General features: G+C 29.2%; 1 protein-coding gene across 1 annotated transcript in view; it reads left to right on the top strand.

Moving 5' to 3' along the window:
* LOC141449852 (ABC transporter G family member 23-like) overlaps positions 1-17,460 on the top strand; it is a 59,489-nt gene that overhangs the window by 40,798 nt on the left and 1,231 nt on the right. The window contains exons 2-16 of the mRNA XM_074119713.1: positions 2,277-2,364; positions 8,319-8,458; positions 8,541-8,673; positions 9,937-10,091; positions 10,185-10,292; positions 10,378-10,471; positions 12,322-12,468; positions 12,758-12,885; positions 12,963-13,179; positions 13,260-13,437; positions 13,541-13,656; positions 13,771-13,841; positions 16,485-16,573; positions 16,681-16,857; positions 17,267-17,353. Coding sequence (XP_073975814.1) covers positions 8,340-8,458; positions 8,541-8,673; positions 9,937-10,091; positions 10,185-10,292; positions 10,378-10,471; positions 12,322-12,468; positions 12,758-12,885; positions 12,963-13,179; positions 13,260-13,437; positions 13,541-13,656; positions 13,771-13,841; positions 16,485-16,573; positions 16,681-16,857; positions 17,267-17,353 — 1,819 coding nt within the window. The 5' untranslated portion in view covers positions 2,277-2,364; positions 8,319-8,339. The remainder of the gene's footprint in view (positions 1-2,276; positions 2,365-8,318; positions 8,459-8,540; positions 8,674-9,936; positions 10,092-10,184; positions 10,293-10,377; positions 10,472-12,321; positions 12,469-12,757; positions 12,886-12,962; positions 13,180-13,259; positions 13,438-13,540; positions 13,657-13,770; positions 13,842-16,484; positions 16,574-16,680; positions 16,858-17,266; positions 17,354-17,460) is intronic.

The following is a 17,460-nucleotide window of genomic DNA, read 5'->3' as shown; positions in this document are numbered from 1 at the left end:
AAAATTTTAGTACAGCCTAAATCTAATTATATGCATCATCTGAATCAACAGCCGTTTGACGTTGCTAAGCTTCTCTTGAGAACATTCTTTTTACAGGGAACTTTTACTAACTGGTTTTTGAGAAGATCCGATTGTGTGCGCGGCCAAGGCCTTTTCAATAATGGCTATATTTTACCTCGCCTTAGTAAATTATACCACTGAATATTTATTGCGTTTAAAATTAGCGAATGAAACTTCTTTTTGGTCAGTCGGTGTTTCTAATAAATAAGGTATTGATTTCATCAATAAGCGCTTGATTACTAAATAATGATAATTAAAGTGTTCAGAGAACAGAATTTTGAACAATAAAGTTAATATCTTTATAATAATATTAATGTTAGAGAAGTTGGCATGTACACATTTTTCTGGCAGCTTTTTCTTTAAAGTACGTTAAGTTCATGATGATTTATCTTTCTTTTAAGCAGCTAATAGTGTCTCTATTTTCTACAAGTTTTGCAGCAAATGTGAAGACTATTCTAAAAATATCTAGTAAAGTGCAGTATTTGTGGAAAATTGTTCAATTAGGATAGAAATTATCGAAGGAAGTCGTACGAGTGTCCACAACTATCAGAACAACTTCCGCTTCAGATTCACATAGAGCACGCGTATTTTCAAAGCCTTAACATTGCTTTTCAGTAAGACGTAAAATAACTTAATATAACTTAACCTGAGACATAATTATGATTTTACAAACTCTTTTCACTCTACAGAGTCAAAGATTAATATTAATTTCTAGTTTATAAACAACAGACATATGGGTGCATATTTGAAAAGTCCTTGATTCTTTATTGCTACGAATTGAATTTTTTTATACATTTATAAATTTCTAACGCAATATGTTTTATAAATTATTTGGCAGCACTTACCAAAATTCTGTAATTAACCATATTAACTGGTAATTAAAATTTATCAGATTTAAATAAATGACGTCAAAGATTTTAATGATTTTAATTGACAATATTTTCGGTTAATTATTGCACTAAACTATTTAATGTGATATTAAACATATTGTGACGTTGATATGAGTTCTGGAAAATCCTGTGGAAATACCCAACAACAAATATTAGATAATTTTTGTTTTTCTTTTAATAACTCTATTTAATGCTGTATTTTGAACACGATTTAGATACGCTTGAAAATGGAATAGAAATTTGAGTGCAGTTGACAGCTGTTTCCTGAAGATCATTAGATTGGTTGTTAAGACTGTCAAGGGAAAAAAAAACATCAATTTCATGTGCTTTTAACAAACTGCAAATTTATGTACTGTCACACACATTTTAATTTTTTCTGATTCTTTCCTGTCTAACATGTTATTGAAGTAATATTTTAAAAATTACGTTTATTTTTCTACCGTAATATGAGTATTTATTTAAAGATGAAAAGTGTTTGTTGTAGTTTATTTCTAAACATACAAACGTTTTACATTACTACGATCAGTATTTTCATTAATAGTGTGAAACTAAAACTTCGAGAAAGTATTTTTCAATCCGTTTCAGTTCTTTTTTTTTTAATACTTAGCAGAACAGAAACGGATGTTCCAAAATTGTCCTAATCTGAGAAAATTTCTTTATTGAGTTTTCAGAAGAACTTGCTGGTGGTTTCTAGATAATGGCGTATGAATACGAATATGTGAACAAAATAGAACCTAATCTAAATATCACATTGAAATTTTATAATAAGTTTGGTTAAAGTACTGGTCTTTTTTACTTATTACTCGTTATTACTTATATTAGTACTTCTACCGTTTTATAGTGTGTCCACATCCACATCCCTGTCTGATAGTTTGTTGTGAAGTTTGGTTTAAAACGTAGATAAAACTTTAAAAACTGGAAATTTTAATCGCCTTAGGCAGGCAGAGAAGACTGCCTGGAGTAACTCATGTTAAGAAAAGATATATTGTGATTCCCTTGAAGGTCCTGTTTGTCGTAATATGTGAGCATATATAATGTGAGTGTAAAAATGTAAATGAATGTTTGTGGTTTATAAGTGGTTATCGAAAACTCAAATAGCTGCACACATCAATTACCTCTAAATGTGGGTGTTGTTGGTATCAGTACAGATTATTGTTATGTTGGATTGATAGAGATGTCAAGATCCTGGAAGCAGTGCCCAGTCTATTTCTTCCATCAGGAAATTATATACTTTATTGCTTATATTCTTTAATATTATATATTTATTATTGCGCTTTATTATTAGTAAATATTCTAGCACTTAACTTGTACTTTTCTCTGTTTTAGAGTCCCCTGAAAGTCTTCAAAGAAACATGTGCCATAACAGGCGTCATTGTACTAGCAGCTGAAGATAGTTATAAGTTAAAAATCTAATGTAAGTATTTATTTATTGTTTTGAAATCATTTCACAAAATATAAAAACTTGTTTAATTAATAATAATAAACATTTATTACTGTTTAATAATGTGAGTTCTAGATTATATTTAGTTACTACCGATTCCATTGCAATTAATAAAATATTTAAGTCGTACTTGGCCCTAGAACAATAAATATGAGTTACAGAAGGGCTTTGTTTTGAGTAAATACTTTCGCAGAGTACATCTTCAACACATAACTTGCCCGATTATATTTTTAAAAAAATGTGTTTTTGAAACAAGCATTTAATAAATTTAATAAAAATTGTTGGAGATTAATCTTCCCAAAGTGCTTTCCTTCCTTTAATTAAAAATTATTTGTTAAAATAAATACTTTTTTTTTTAAAAAAAAATGAAATCGCAAAAAGGCCGCACCATAAAGTAGCGTTTTAGTCAGCCGTAACCTTGGTATCGGAAGCCCATAATTAGTACCAAATGATAGCAAATTTGATCTTGACGCAACTTTTCATTTTTAAATTCTTAGAGATCATGCTCTTAAAAATTAACAAAGAAACTCAATACTTGTATTTCAAGGGTAAGCATCATTGTGTAAACCCAACCCGATTGTATGTTTACTAGATTAGTTGGTAAATGAAACTCAAAACTAACTAAAGCAAACCTTATCTATCTCTTTATGCGGGCTTTACAATCAGTTCAATTACTTCTTACCATAAATTGATCATGTAAATTAACAGTCACCGCCAAGAACCCAATAAAATATCAATTTCTATCAGAGATATTGTAAAATTTTGACAATGAATGTAATGAAAAAAACATTAAAGAGATTGGTATTTCATTATTTTTTATAAAAAGAAAAATGCCTGGCAGTTTCATAAAGAATATTAACTATTCTGCATAAAACACATTTCTTTACACATTTAGTTAAATTTTTCTAGCAAATAAATAAATACTCTCTTTGGGATGCCGCAAAAAGTAAGTTGTGTATTATTATTATTCAATTTTTTTAATTTCTTTTTAAAACATATAGTTATCGCTATTTTCACAAATTGACTTTAATTTATTAACTTTTGCATATTTATACTTACTTATTCATTATACAACTCAATACAAAGTTATTAGAAAATAAATGGATTTACAGAGGTACCCATAATAACTGTTATTACATGATTACTCAAATAAATTTACTAAAATTTTATTGCTATTAGATTACTGAAGTTATTTCTATAATATTATGTTATTAATTTTATTACTATATTTATTATAATTCCATGTTCCTTAACTCTTATTATCTAAACTACTATTATAACAATAAAAACCTAATTGAACAATAGAGGAAACAGCTTTATTAACAATATCGAAAAATGCTTCCTAATTACAAACTATTAATAACAAATTAAAGTGCCAAGGTGAGAAATAATATTGGATCTCTTCATAAAATCTGAGCACATAGTGTACGAAGTACCAGTTACTAGGATCTCAGTTTTAGATTCACAACGGTTTATATCTTTAATGATTGGTCACATAAAGTTCTTGTTTGATTTTGTGGTTAGTTCTAAATAGCTACATTACTTTTAGTATTATTGATTTGTTTCATTTACCAGATAAAACAGGTGAGAAAAACAAAGTGAGTATTTTGGTTTTGGTAATTTGAACTGGTTGAAGATCTGGTGGGTGGTTACATCAGCAAAAGAAATATTCTATGGAAATTGATTCAAATTTATGTCCTTGACTGAGAACGCTTAAATTACCGGCAAATAATTGTTAGTAATAGATTCATTGTGATCATTTAGGTGATCATTTAGGCTACAAAGCTGTGAGTCGCCAACTATTACTAGCCAATTCTTCAGTAATAATCTTGCTTAATTGCCGCTTTCTCAGACTTAAACAAACGAAATTAATACTGACACCTCGATTATTTACCCATTTACTTAGTGCCTGTTTAGGTAGTTGAAGTATGCAACTACATTACTATGATGTACACATAGGCAATACTAATCATCACGTACAGCCTTCGACATTTATCCCATTATTCATTTTCAGAGAGGCAAAATCTGAACTCGGAACTCAAAACCTAGGAAACCGTGCATAGATTTTGTTTTTAATGAGTATTGACAGTGATTTCGGCTATCGTGGCGCCCTATATTTCAGGTGTAAACTTTAATTCTGAGTTTTGTAACAATTGATGCTGTTGCAATTTTACTCAGACCTGACTTAACTTTATTTACTCCAGTTATTAAAAACAGTAATGGACAATTTTTATTTCCAATTAGAGGAAGCTAAATGTTGTTCATCTTTCTTTGTTTCTGAGTGTTGATATTTAACCCACTACTCCATTATCAATACCGCTACTTTCAATGCCACATCAAGGAGGTCTAGGACTTGATTAATTGTCATTTTCAAGGTCAGGTTCCTTCCTGTAATTATAAAAATAATAATTTTTTTTACAATGCCTATAATAAATTCCTTTCATTAACTTGTTGCCATAAAAAAAGGAAAAAAAACGAAGGACTGAAAGAAATAAAAGATTTATTTCCATCTTTTGACGCATATAGAATTGCATTGAATGCAAATGCAGCAATAACTTTCTTTTCTCTTTACCAACAGGAGGATAAGTAATACCTTATAATTCTTAAATCGAAAACAACATTAATGCACTACGTTTAAGAAGCGCTTTTAATTTTCAGAGGCTAACCTTGAAGAGTTATTGTCATCCACAGGTTATTCTTAAGACCATTCGATTTTTATGCATCTATTTTACTATTATAAAATTTAATGACCCGAAAAATAATGTGACAATCGTCCCATATCGTATTTACTACTCAGAATGCTGTGTAGTAACTCCCTTATCTGATGTAATTGTGCAGTAGCTTCTTAGTTCTCCAAAAAAAGAGTTATTGCTATTGTGCTGATTTTCAATTTAATTTCTATGGAAATTACATGTGTGAATGCATGGTCTGTCTTGTGGACAGCTAACCACAAAAACAGAAAATAGATAATTCAAATTCAACATTTTGTGGTGCCGCCAGGGAAGCTGGTAAATAAGCATGTAGACAAAGTCTAAAAACTAGGAGTGAGGTTTCTCCGGAAAGATTTTTCAATATTTTTGCCTCTTTCTCGAAAATGGCTTTCACGTTATTCTTAAGCTTGATATACTGATTGCAATTATTTTGATTTATAACTTTCATTCGAAAAAATTTGCAAAGAAACGTAAAATCTTTTGGCACTTTTGAGTGATGAAGGTAGTTTTACGAGAGTTCAAAGTCCAGTTTTGTGGAATATACGGAGCTGTAATTTAAAAAAAAACAAAAACGACGTGAATTAATTTCTTTTCTAAAATTCCAATTTAGAAGAAAATGGCAAAATTGGAAATGCAACTTTTTCAAAGTTTTTTAACTATTACGCAATTATGTAAGTAAACAATTTTGATTTATTTATTGAATGCTCCATTAAATACTCAAATAAATGGCACTTAGTATAAATAAATATATATAGTTCACGACTTTTAAAGTATTTTTCAAAGTAACCCCCTTAAGTTGGATTTCACGAAAATATGTTTTAAATAAAATTGTTAGATCTACATCTATTTAAACATCTATTATAATAATAAAAAATAAAATAATCTATTTAAAAATATCAATTTTAATTTTCGACTAGTTTTCTTTTTATATTTTTTAAAATTTTACTTACCAACCCAACTAAATCAGATCCTGGTTGTAACATTCTCCAAGTAACTAATTTCTAAAAGCCATTCTACACTTTTTCTCTCAAAATCTAAAAATCTGCTGGAATGCAATAGCGAAGGAGAAAAATTAATATACATAGTTCACAACATCATTGGAAAATGAATAACCTAGAACCCGCTATAATAATGTACTGAAAACTTTAACTGAAGACGGTATTAAAGAAATAAAAAGATCAGAACAACAAAAATAAACAGGGGAGCTCTTCAAGTTTAAAAACATGAATGTAAAGTTTTAAGCTGACACTCCATTTAAGTAGGAACACATTTAAAAAAAAAAGAGTGGGCAGGACATCTCCAAACTGAAAAATAACCTGCATGCAGCAGATTCATTTGAATGCAATAGTACTGAGAGGTTAGTGTCACCAGGGCCGGATTCACCTATAGGCCAACTAGGCTTCAGCCTAGGGCCTCAAGATCAAGAGGGTCCTACATTCAAAATTGTTAGCTAAATTAAAATTACACTATTCTAAAAACAGTGAACACTAAAACACTGTTTTAGTGATGGACCACAGTAGTGATGTATTTTATTATCTCTCATGTAATTTACAAACTTAAAAATGTGAGGTAAAAGGGCCCCTCATAAGTGGAAAAGCCTAGGGCCTCTTTTCATCTAAATCCGGACCTGAGTGTCACTATGAGTAGAATGTTATATCATAATTTGTTAAAACTGTTATTTTACTTTTCCCACTGAATCCGAACATATTGAAATGGAAGATTCAACCAATTCAGTTATGTAAGTGGAATAATATCACAATATTTCAGACCAAAAGAATTAATTATTGAGCGATAGAAGTGGCTGAGATAGTGAAAGTTATTTCTTTATACTTATAAGTTAAAGTAGAATGTAAGAAGATTAAACAAAACATTGTGTGAAAGATATTTCCACGAGTGTTTAATTAGTTATATAATCCTTAACTAAGCTGCAAACAATCTTGTCTTTTTTGCAAAACCAATGGCCATGTTCAAAAATGATCTCTGACAGAAATGAACTCCTAACTTCTTCCGCAGCAATAGGAATAAGCAAGAATAGTTTAATTCAGCTACGTGAGCGGAAGTGAGGCTGAACTAGTTGGGACAGAACGGAAAGCAGCGCCACTAAAACTTGCTTTTATAAGCAAAAGCAAGTTTGAATTTCTGATGTTGCAATTATAGTGATAAAATTAGTTATCTCAAAACTTTATTAAATTAAAATAATCAAAGAGCAATCATCATTTCGTCGGTTAATATTCATTGCCGAAGAAAAAGATAAAGACACTTGACTATTTTGTTTTTGTAGTTGTATTTTCTGAATGGAAGTATTGGCAGTGGTCTTGTCTAATTTTCGAAATTTAGATTCTTTCATATATTCGGGAGGATATCAACTAATTGGTTAATAAACATTCGCTTAATGGCCTTTGTTACTCCGTTTAAATAATGCATACTCTTGCCTTTAGAATTGAGCAATTAAAGTTCGCTTAGCGTTTACAGACAGCATTCCTTAAAGATGGGCAAATAAAACTCAATAATTTAGTAGAAAGCTCTTCTTAGCACTTCCTAGTTTCAATGTACTGGCACCCTCTTGAAAATCACTCATAAATAGGATTATTTATTTTTAAATTTATTTAAACGTCTCAGATATTAATTTACATTTCATTTTTAATATGTTTTACGACATGTAACATCTTGGATTTAAAATTCTTGTTTTTTTTTTATCTCAGTGGTTAGCGTATACTGGATTCCAACGCAGAGATCCTGCGTTGTCTCTGTGTAAGTTATTCTCAAAAACTCCATTCGCCCGAAGAGGCCCATGGCAGCATGAACGCTCATCAGTTTATCTCAAGATGGGCTATAGATTCAAAAAGTTCGGATAATCTTTGCATTAAACGAACTTTACTTGCTCGATTCTCAAAACGTAATCTCAATAAAAAATTCATTCACGAGAACATTTGCTAAGCAAGAGAGTAAATTTCCATGAATTATACATGATATTGAGCAAGTAAAGTAATCCACCAGCTATTCAGGCGGCGCTTAGAGTCCAACTAAGCCAAATGTCCACCCAATTAGGCGTTGTGGTCGAAAGAGAATACTTTACTACTTAGATATTTTCTAACAAATTAAAATTAGCTCTACTCAAGATCCTAACTGGGGATCTCTCACTTACAAATCCACATTTACCAACATATTTCATTTATCTATCATCTGTTCTAAAAATACATTTCTTTTTTTCAACAGGAATATGTTTATTAAAAGAAGATGACCATGGAGTTGGAGATACCCAACAATGCAGTCGTTGTCAGGGATGCCTATAAGAGGTACGGTCGTCAGACCGTCGTTCTCAGAGGGCTTAACATGACTGTTCAGAAGGGAACAATGTAATTTTATTATTATTATTTTCTTTATTTTACAAAACAATGCAATATTTATTTTTTTAATAAATTGTCCTTGATTTTGTAGATATGGTTTTCTAGGGCCAAGTGGTTGTGGAAAGACAACACTTTTGAACTGTGTTGTTGGTAGAATAACTTTAGATTCTGGAGAAATAGTGTTGAATGTAAATTCCAAGTCAGATATTGGGTATATGCCTCAGGTAATTCTTAAATTTATTTCAAAATTATTAAGACAATAATTTTTTATTTTTCTTAAAACTACTACTTATGAAAACAGTTATTTCAAAACAAGGGCTACCTCTTTTTATTTTTCTTTCATTGAATGAATTCAAAACTAGCTGCTTGAAATAGTCTATTTAAGTTAAGAAATTCGGGCAAACAGAGTTAAATGTTTTACATAATTTTTAAACTTATTTCAGAAATAAAATAATTTTTAATAATATAGCTAAAGAGAAAACCAATTGGAATCGGAAACAATTATAATAATTAGGTGCTTTAATAGCTACTTTATTATGATAGTTTTAAATGAAAGATCTGTTAGATTTTAATTACGCAACTTAACTTAATAATACACAGTTTAGAAAATTATCCCACGTCCTTAATTATTAACGAATAGAATCTATCACACCGTCCGATAAAATTTTACTTCAACAACGAAACATTTTTTGTTTGTTTGAGCATTTACATTAAGAAAGACATAGTTTAATAAAATTGGAGATACTTATTGTTAAATTATATTAAAATTAGCAAAAATACATGTTTTCTCAATTTGTCTGTAACAAATGTAGGTAGTATCCAGGTTTTTTTACTTATTTAATAGTGAAGTTAATTTTTAATTTAAATTACCCTGTCGTTAAAAAGTTATGAATGAAAATGTACAACGAATGATATAGGCTTTAAATGTTTATTTATGAAATAGCAATAACTGTTATAACCAGTTCTTCTCAATTTTGTACACATCACAACTCTTACTTGACGGTTGCACTATTGTGTGAATTAATATAAATTATCAAATGAAAATCCACCTACACTGGTCTCTTTAACCCATCAAAAGGGAATCAAAGACAATTGGTTTATAATTTATGGTGTGTGCCATTTAATATTAGTTGGGCCTATATTTTTTATTACCTTATAAACAGTAAAGTCTAGATTACTTTTTTATATAAAATTATACCTGAAAGAGCATCACTTTACAGAAAACTATTTTGTTCATTCGTCCAAGATGTGGCATACAGTTAGAAACATTACACTCTACACAGAAGAGTGATAAGTGAATTTCGTTAATAAATAAAATAAAATAACAATTGGGTTGACAAAAAATTAGCTATAGCTATAGAATAAAAATAAAAAATAAATAAATAATAAAAATACTACAGTTTGTCTGTTCTAATTCTGAAAACTAGAGCAAAAGAAAGCTTTATCATATTAATATTTATTTTTCGTTGGAAATAAAAATGTTTCAGGAATTAGCTTTAAATAAGGAATTTAGTATTAATGAAACTATGAACTATTATGGGATGGTGTATGGAATGACCAAAGAAGAACTAGTGAAAAGAAAGAAAGATATGTATGCATTTTTAGATCTTCCAGATGAAAATAGTACAATTGAAGAAATTAGGTAATAAAAATAGCATTGTTGTTTGAATTTATTTAAAAATGTTATTAAATAGTTTTTCTCCTACATTCGTTTTTATTTACAAATAATTTTAAGTGGTGGACAGCAACGAAGGGTATCATTAAGTGTAGCTTTACTGCATAACCCACAATTACTTATACTGGATGAGCCCACCGTTGGTGTAGATCCTTTGTTAAGCCATTGGTAAGTTGAAGCTACATATAACTGATTATGTTTTATTTTTACACTCTTTATCGTATAATTTTAATTACTTATTCTCTTCTTTTAGTATTTGGGAACATTTATTAACTTTATCAAGTGTTTATGGGAAAACAATTATTATTACTACACATTACATTGAAGATGCCAAACATGCTCAAAGAGTAAGTTTATTTGTTTAATTATTGTCAGTAAATTTTTCATTTGTTTTTAGTGCATAAAAAACACTGATCAAGAAGCCTTAAAACATGCATGGGTAACATTTAGCATTATGTCAAGCCATCTGGTACAAATATATTCCAAAGTTTTTGAAGGCCTCTAATTTAAAGTTATGTGAGCTTGTTAATACACTTAATTGTCCTCTCTTGAAAATAGAAATTACCAAAAAAATTGAAGTGGTTGAAAGCAGTCCTTCACTAGTGCATTGACTGGCGAAATAAAGGTATTCTGGTAACCGTTCAGGTGGATTTCTGGCGTTGAAGCAATGATGAATCCTATCTCGCTCGTATCAGAATTTTTGAGAGAGCGAACTTGAACAAAATTATTCTCCAGGAGGGATAAAAGGACAAGTTGAAGAGTAATGACTATATACAAAGAATGACGAAGGCTAACCAAGCAAGTCCTGTGATAGAAATTCCGGGAAAACAGGAATTTAACCAAACTTAATTCTATTACCTAGATATTTAAGAATTTATTTTGTTACTTCTTTGAATTTTAAATGTCATTTTCTACACATTACTTAGAAAGTTCCAAAAATTTTGGTTTCATTATCATAATCTTTGAAGAATGTCAATGCTGGTAAACTACTCTCCATAACTTTAGTTCTCTAGAGTTTGCATTTGCTCTCCTCATTAAGCTTATTTAATTAAGAATACAACAGAAGTTCGAAATAGATCCCTCTTCTTGGTTAACTTCCCTTAGCTTTTATGCCCCTTGATAATAACTTCAATGGATTCTATTATAAATCTTGTTCTACTGAGAAAAAACTATAATAAATCATTATTAATATTATAATTAATCTAAACAGACGGATTCCATACTCCATTAACTTAACTATTGTAATTACCAATACTCTAAAAAAATTTAATTAATAGTAAAAGTGTAAAGATAATAAATATGTTTAATAAATTTATGCATAGAGTTCCAGTTATTTTTAATAACTGTTTATTTTCTAATGATTTTGCTTTTTAATGCTTTTATGCACAAACTTTTAATAGACATATTTTTACAAGAATAAAATGTGTTTTCAATGTCCAGTTCGATGCTATTTTATGGGAGTTTTAGGTTTATTGTATGTGCTACTATCTTGCCACCCATCTTTGTACTAACACTAGATTGCAATAATTCTATTCATTGTAAAATAACTCTTCAATTTCTATTATGACGTTAAAAATAGAATATTATGTGAATTCAAATTCAGTTATTTGTAGCATTTTTGGCAATGTCATCTACTTCTTGGAATTATTGCTTTTAAACAGCTTCGTTTTTTTTGAAGTATTTATGTTTAGGAGAAGTACAGAGAGTAGTAACTAACACAGATAAAAACTTTCTTGTTTTATATTTCAATTTGAGATTTATTACTTCTTTTAGAGAGAAGTATTGTTTAAAATGTACTCTTTTAATATTTCATCCGACTCTATAGTGAGAACACATTCTTATCCAGGGTATTTGGACTCCTGTTAATTTAATCTCTTTTTTTAAAAAAATATTATCTATAAAAATGGCTAATAAGCAATAACTTCAGGTAGCAACTGCCTGTATTCAATAATAATTTCAATTCAACAATTGGAAATGGTTATTAACTATCAATCTTTGGTATGCCCGGAAAAATAAAATACTCCTTTAAATGCCCTTCCCTTAACTTACTAGACACAAGTGCTCAAATAAAAATGAACATTTCAGTAAAACTAGAATAAATCAATTTTTGTTTTGCAGTTTCTTCTATTACACCCAATAAAAAGATACTACTGAATTTTTAAACAGATTGTAAAATTAGTATTATTTGTTATTTAAGATTGGTCTAATGCGAGGGGGTACAATTCTAGCGGAGAGTGAACCCAAACAATTGTTGTCTTCTTACAATTGTGATAGTTTAGAACGCGTATTTTTACATCTAAGTGAAAAACAAGAAAGTAGAAATCAGTATGCAAATGATGTTCAGGTAATTATTTTATTATTTGATTTAAAAAATTATTAAACATTCTTGTAAACCATTACTTGGTTGATGAATGCTAAAGACATATTTAAACATCTTTAATTTTTGCAATTACAGGTCTAAATTTATTTTTTGTTTTAGTTTATTTATTAATTTATATAAGTACTACTACTTTTGCTTATAAAAATTTCTATTCATCAAATGCCAGAAATGTTAATAATTATTGAATGGCCAAAATAAACCACCAGTATTTCAAGAAATAATATTGTTTTAACAAAATTTTAATCTATTGCAGGATATAAAGAATTACCCAAAACCTTTAAAAAAACCTTTACCTCCAATTAAAAATCATAATTACCTTTCTCCAATGCATATTTATTCACATATCTGGAAAAATATTTACTGGTTAAAACGAAATAAACCGTAAGTTAACCATGTTTATTTCTTTTATACTATGAAATATATCTCGCATACTTTTAAAAGAAAATAATTTCTTCCAGGATTCTAGCATTTCTTTTAATGTTACCGGTCGTACAATGTTGGCTGTTCGTACTCACCATAGGTAGAGACCCGTTAGGCCTTAAATTAGGAATTGTGAATGAAGAATTACAGCACGGTTTTGATGTATGCCATAAATTTCCAAATATAACATGTTCTCTTGATTATCCAATGTCCTGTAAATTTATGGATACTTTAGAAAAAAAACAAATAAATTTGGTAAGTAAAACAGTTACAATATTTCAATGAATTTGTATTTGTTTAATGTTTCAAATGTAAATTTTATTTGATAAATTTAGATAGAATATCGAGACCATGAATCTGCTCGTCGTGGTGTAGAAAAAAATCATGTTTGGGGTTATTTACACTTTTCTAGTAATTATACTGAAGCGCTGTTCGATAGAATTATATCAAATTTGCGTACAAATGATGAAGCTTTAGATAAAAGTGAACTGAAAATCTGGATGGACATGTCAAGTAATTTAATTTTTGCAGATAGTTTTAATCGATTTTTGTTTGTTTTACTTTTTAATAATGAAATATATTTCAACTATTATTTACACTGTGCTTCTCCATGCAGATCAGTACATTGGTAATTTGCTGAGACGAGATATGTACTTTGGCTATCTGTCATTCCTAGAAAATGTTTACAAAACTTGTAACTGGCCACCTGAAGCTGCAACAGTTCCCATAATGGTATGAAATAAAATGAGACTCTTTGCTTTATTTAAAGAGATTAAAAAAAAAAAAAATAAAAGGTTAATAAAATTTTGGATATTCTTGCCATGAATATTTATATTTCATTTTCAGTACCACGAAGCGGTTTATGGCACTAATAACCCCAGTTTTACAAACTTCGCTGTGCCAGCTGTCATACAGTTGTTAGTAACTTTTTACTTTAAAAAATTTGTTTTCTATATATACTTTAATGAAATTAAATAGTTCTTTACAATAATTATAATATACATAAATCATTGGGTTATATCTTATAAATACTCCTTAACAAAAACTTACAGTTTAAAAAGTTAAGTATAAGGGTTGATTAAACGCCAAAAGGTACACAAATCAGCAAGTACCCAACATTTCATTAATACTTCATTGATATTATTTAAGTAATTTTACCGCATTAATTTTCATTAATATTTTTTAAGAATTTATTAGATGTCACATACCCTTATGCTGGCCATTTTCATCTACAAAATATTTGTTCAAGTAGCACACCATTTAACTTAGATTGACTGTAATATCTATTTATCTATAATAATCAAACTATTAATTACAGGTGAAAAAGAAAACGTTATAAAAATAAAAAAATATGAGGCTTAAAAATTCAAAAAATTTTTTAAAAAATGCTTACACCAACATACATCAATGATTTTGTTTATTTATTTTTATTTTTAAATAAAAATCGTCGGTTTAAGTTCATTCTTCGATTAAAGTAATTGTTATTTTATGTAGTAGTCAATCTGGCTTTATCGTAAATAATATAGTTGTCTTCAATTACATTCTCCATCTAGGTGTTCTTCCCACAATGTTGTGTATATGTAATATAAAGTAAATAAGATATGCATATTTTTAGGACAGCTAATTATTCCAGTATTTTACTATAAGTAAAATTAGGGGAACTAAATTAAATTACAATTGAGAAATGAATAAATAATTTTGAATAATCTACTTGTTATTAACTGTGTGTAATTGTGCTCACGAATATTTCAGTAAGACGAATTCAAGACTGAAATATTGTTTTAAATCCTCCGTGATTCAAATTTAAACAGTAGCCGACTCTAAATTTGTCTTTTTCTAATTTAACATGCATGTATATGTGACAACTTCAGAATAAAGGGCACATTAAAGAGAAATCAGAAGAATAATTTGGAATAGAGTTAAAATAAAGTACCTATTTATACGAAGATATAATATACATTTTATCACAATTATAACTATTATGAATGAACTGGCCAGCATAAGGGTATGTGACATCTAATAAATTCTTAAAAAATATTAATGAAAATTAATGCGGTAAAATTACTTAAATAATATCAATGAAGTATTAATGAAATGTTGGGTACTTGCTGATTTGTGGACCTTTTGGCGTTTAATCAACCCTTATACTTAACTTTTTAAACTGTAAGTTTTTGTTAAGGAGATTTTTGTACCTTTTGGATAGATTTTCCTTTTTGTCTATTAGCAAAGTTACGCCTGCATTACAGATTTTTTTAAAATTTGGAATAAGCTATTCTATCATTATAACCTGATAAGGTGTTAAATCGGAACCGTAATTACCACTAGAGAGATCTTTTTAAAGAATGGTTATAGTTGCGGTCCCCAAACCATCCTCAATAACCATTTTTTTGAGAAAGAGTTTTGAATAAAATAGGAAGGTATTTGTACGTAAATAGCAAAATTAAACTGCGATTTCAGTACTTCCTTTTAAGAGGAGCAAGAAAAATAAACTGCGATTACAGTACTTCTCCCTAAAAAGGCAAAGATTTTGAATCGAACGACAATTCATTGATGTAAATCGGTTCACTCATTGATAATTTTAACGATTGCAGTACTTCCTCTTAGTAGGTGTAAGAGCATGATGGCACTCCACAGCCACGTAGAGGAGCTTTAATCACTTCTTCGTGCTAAATTTTATCAAAATCGGACTAAGCTTTGTAGAAATATTGGTAATAATAGTTTTAGAAAGGGCCTTTTTTGGGTGGGGCGAACTCCCCTCCTTATGAGGCATAGCGTCGAGACTTTTAAAGTACAAATCTGTACAAAAATTCGATTCGAATGACACTTCATTCATGAAAATCGGTTCACGTGTCGATAATTTGAAACGATTGTTATACTTCCCCTTAACAAGTGTAAGAGCAGATCGTCGCTTTATTGTTAGGTAGGGGAGCCCTAACCCTATCATCCTACCAAATTTTATCAAAATCGGGCCAAGATTTACAGAGTAATTAGTAATAATAATTTTGGAGGGGGCCTTACATAAAGGGGGCTAACTCCTCTCCCATTCGATGTACAGGGCCGAGACCCCCAAAAGGCACATCTACATAAAATTCCGAATCGAATGACACCTCATTCATGAAAATCGGTTCACGCGTTTAGGCGCTACGTTGTTTACAAAAAAGGTAACAAGAACAAGAACAACAACAACAACAAGAACAAGAACAAGAACATTTTTTGAAAAAGCCGTTTTTGCTCATTTTCGGCAACTTTTTTCTCGAAACCTATTAGATCTGGGTGGTTGCAAAAAAATTACAGTTGTAAAGGATGGTTTGGAGTAAGATTTAAAGAAAATTTGGGAATTTTATCTTTTACAGAAAAATAGAAAAAAATTGTCAAAGTTGGGTGTTTTTCAACGTTACACTTTTTCGTGCAGTTTTTGATGGTCAACCCTTATACAACTGTCCTACCGGACAGTTTTAATTTGTTTTTTTTTTAAGTTTGTTATTGGGCATGCTAACACCATTTATATTAGTTAATACTAAATCATTGTATGAGAAATTATATAATTTATTCATTTTTAGATCTGAATTTTACCTACCTATGCTGTTTACTGTAGGAGCACTTCTTATGGAAAAAAGGGAGGGTCTTCTGGAAAGAAGTTTTATTTCAGGTAGATAATTTAATTTTAGGATATTTCAAGCTACTGTGCGGCTGATTGATTTCAGTTCAATGTTTTTTTACTTCTTTATCTTATTTAATGTTCATAAATACTTTTAGGTATGACATTGCTAGAGATCATGGTTGGACATGCTATAGTGAATTTAGTAATAATGTCTCTTCAAACTTTATTCATGTGGATCGTTTTGTTCATTATTTTTGATAATGTTTTCAAAGGCAGTTTGGTGTTAGCGATTGCTCTTCTCTACTTTGTGGGGCTCAGCGGCATGTGCTATGGTAAGAAATATTTTACTTCATTCTTATTTATTTATTTATTATGTTTCTGGTCTTGTTTGTTTACTTCATTCTAAAGCATTTTCTGTGCTATAAAATAATTGCCAAATTTTTAAAGGGCTTTTTTTTCTTAAAAAAAAATGTTTTTATTTGCATTCACTATTAAAACATAAATCTTGGGAGTATGGATAAAACATCAAGGTTTTATTGATTATCCTCTTTTAAAAATAATATTTCTGTAACATTCCGTTGAGTGTACATAATGAAAAAAACATATTTCTGCAACAACAATAAAAATAAAGAAAATAATTTTCAAAAAAATAATGAAAGTTTTAAATCACAAAAATGACAATTTATTGTGTACATCAAAATATATTTGATTTCATAAATAAGATTAACTTCTATTTTTCAGGTTATTTTGTATCTGCGGTTTGTGATACTGATCAAGCAGCTACATACATGGGATTAGGAAGTTTCTTCCCTCTCGCAATGTTAAGTGGTTTGTATCTCAATTTTAGATTGAATAGTAATTATTTTCTTGTGATAAATGTTGAATTTTAATAGCTTCATCTAATTTTTTTAAGAGATTTTTATTTGCAAATAATT

Source organism: Rhodnius prolixus, unplaced genomic scaffold (assembly GCF_049639745.1).
Source record: "Rhodnius prolixus isolate KJV_2025 unplaced genomic scaffold, Rpr scaffold_2, whole genome shotgun sequence".
In the NCBI taxonomy this organism is placed as follows: domain Eukaryota; kingdom Metazoa; phylum Arthropoda; class Insecta; order Hemiptera; family Reduviidae; genus Rhodnius; species Rhodnius prolixus.
This window is presented reverse-complemented; position numbering and strand designations above follow the sequence as displayed.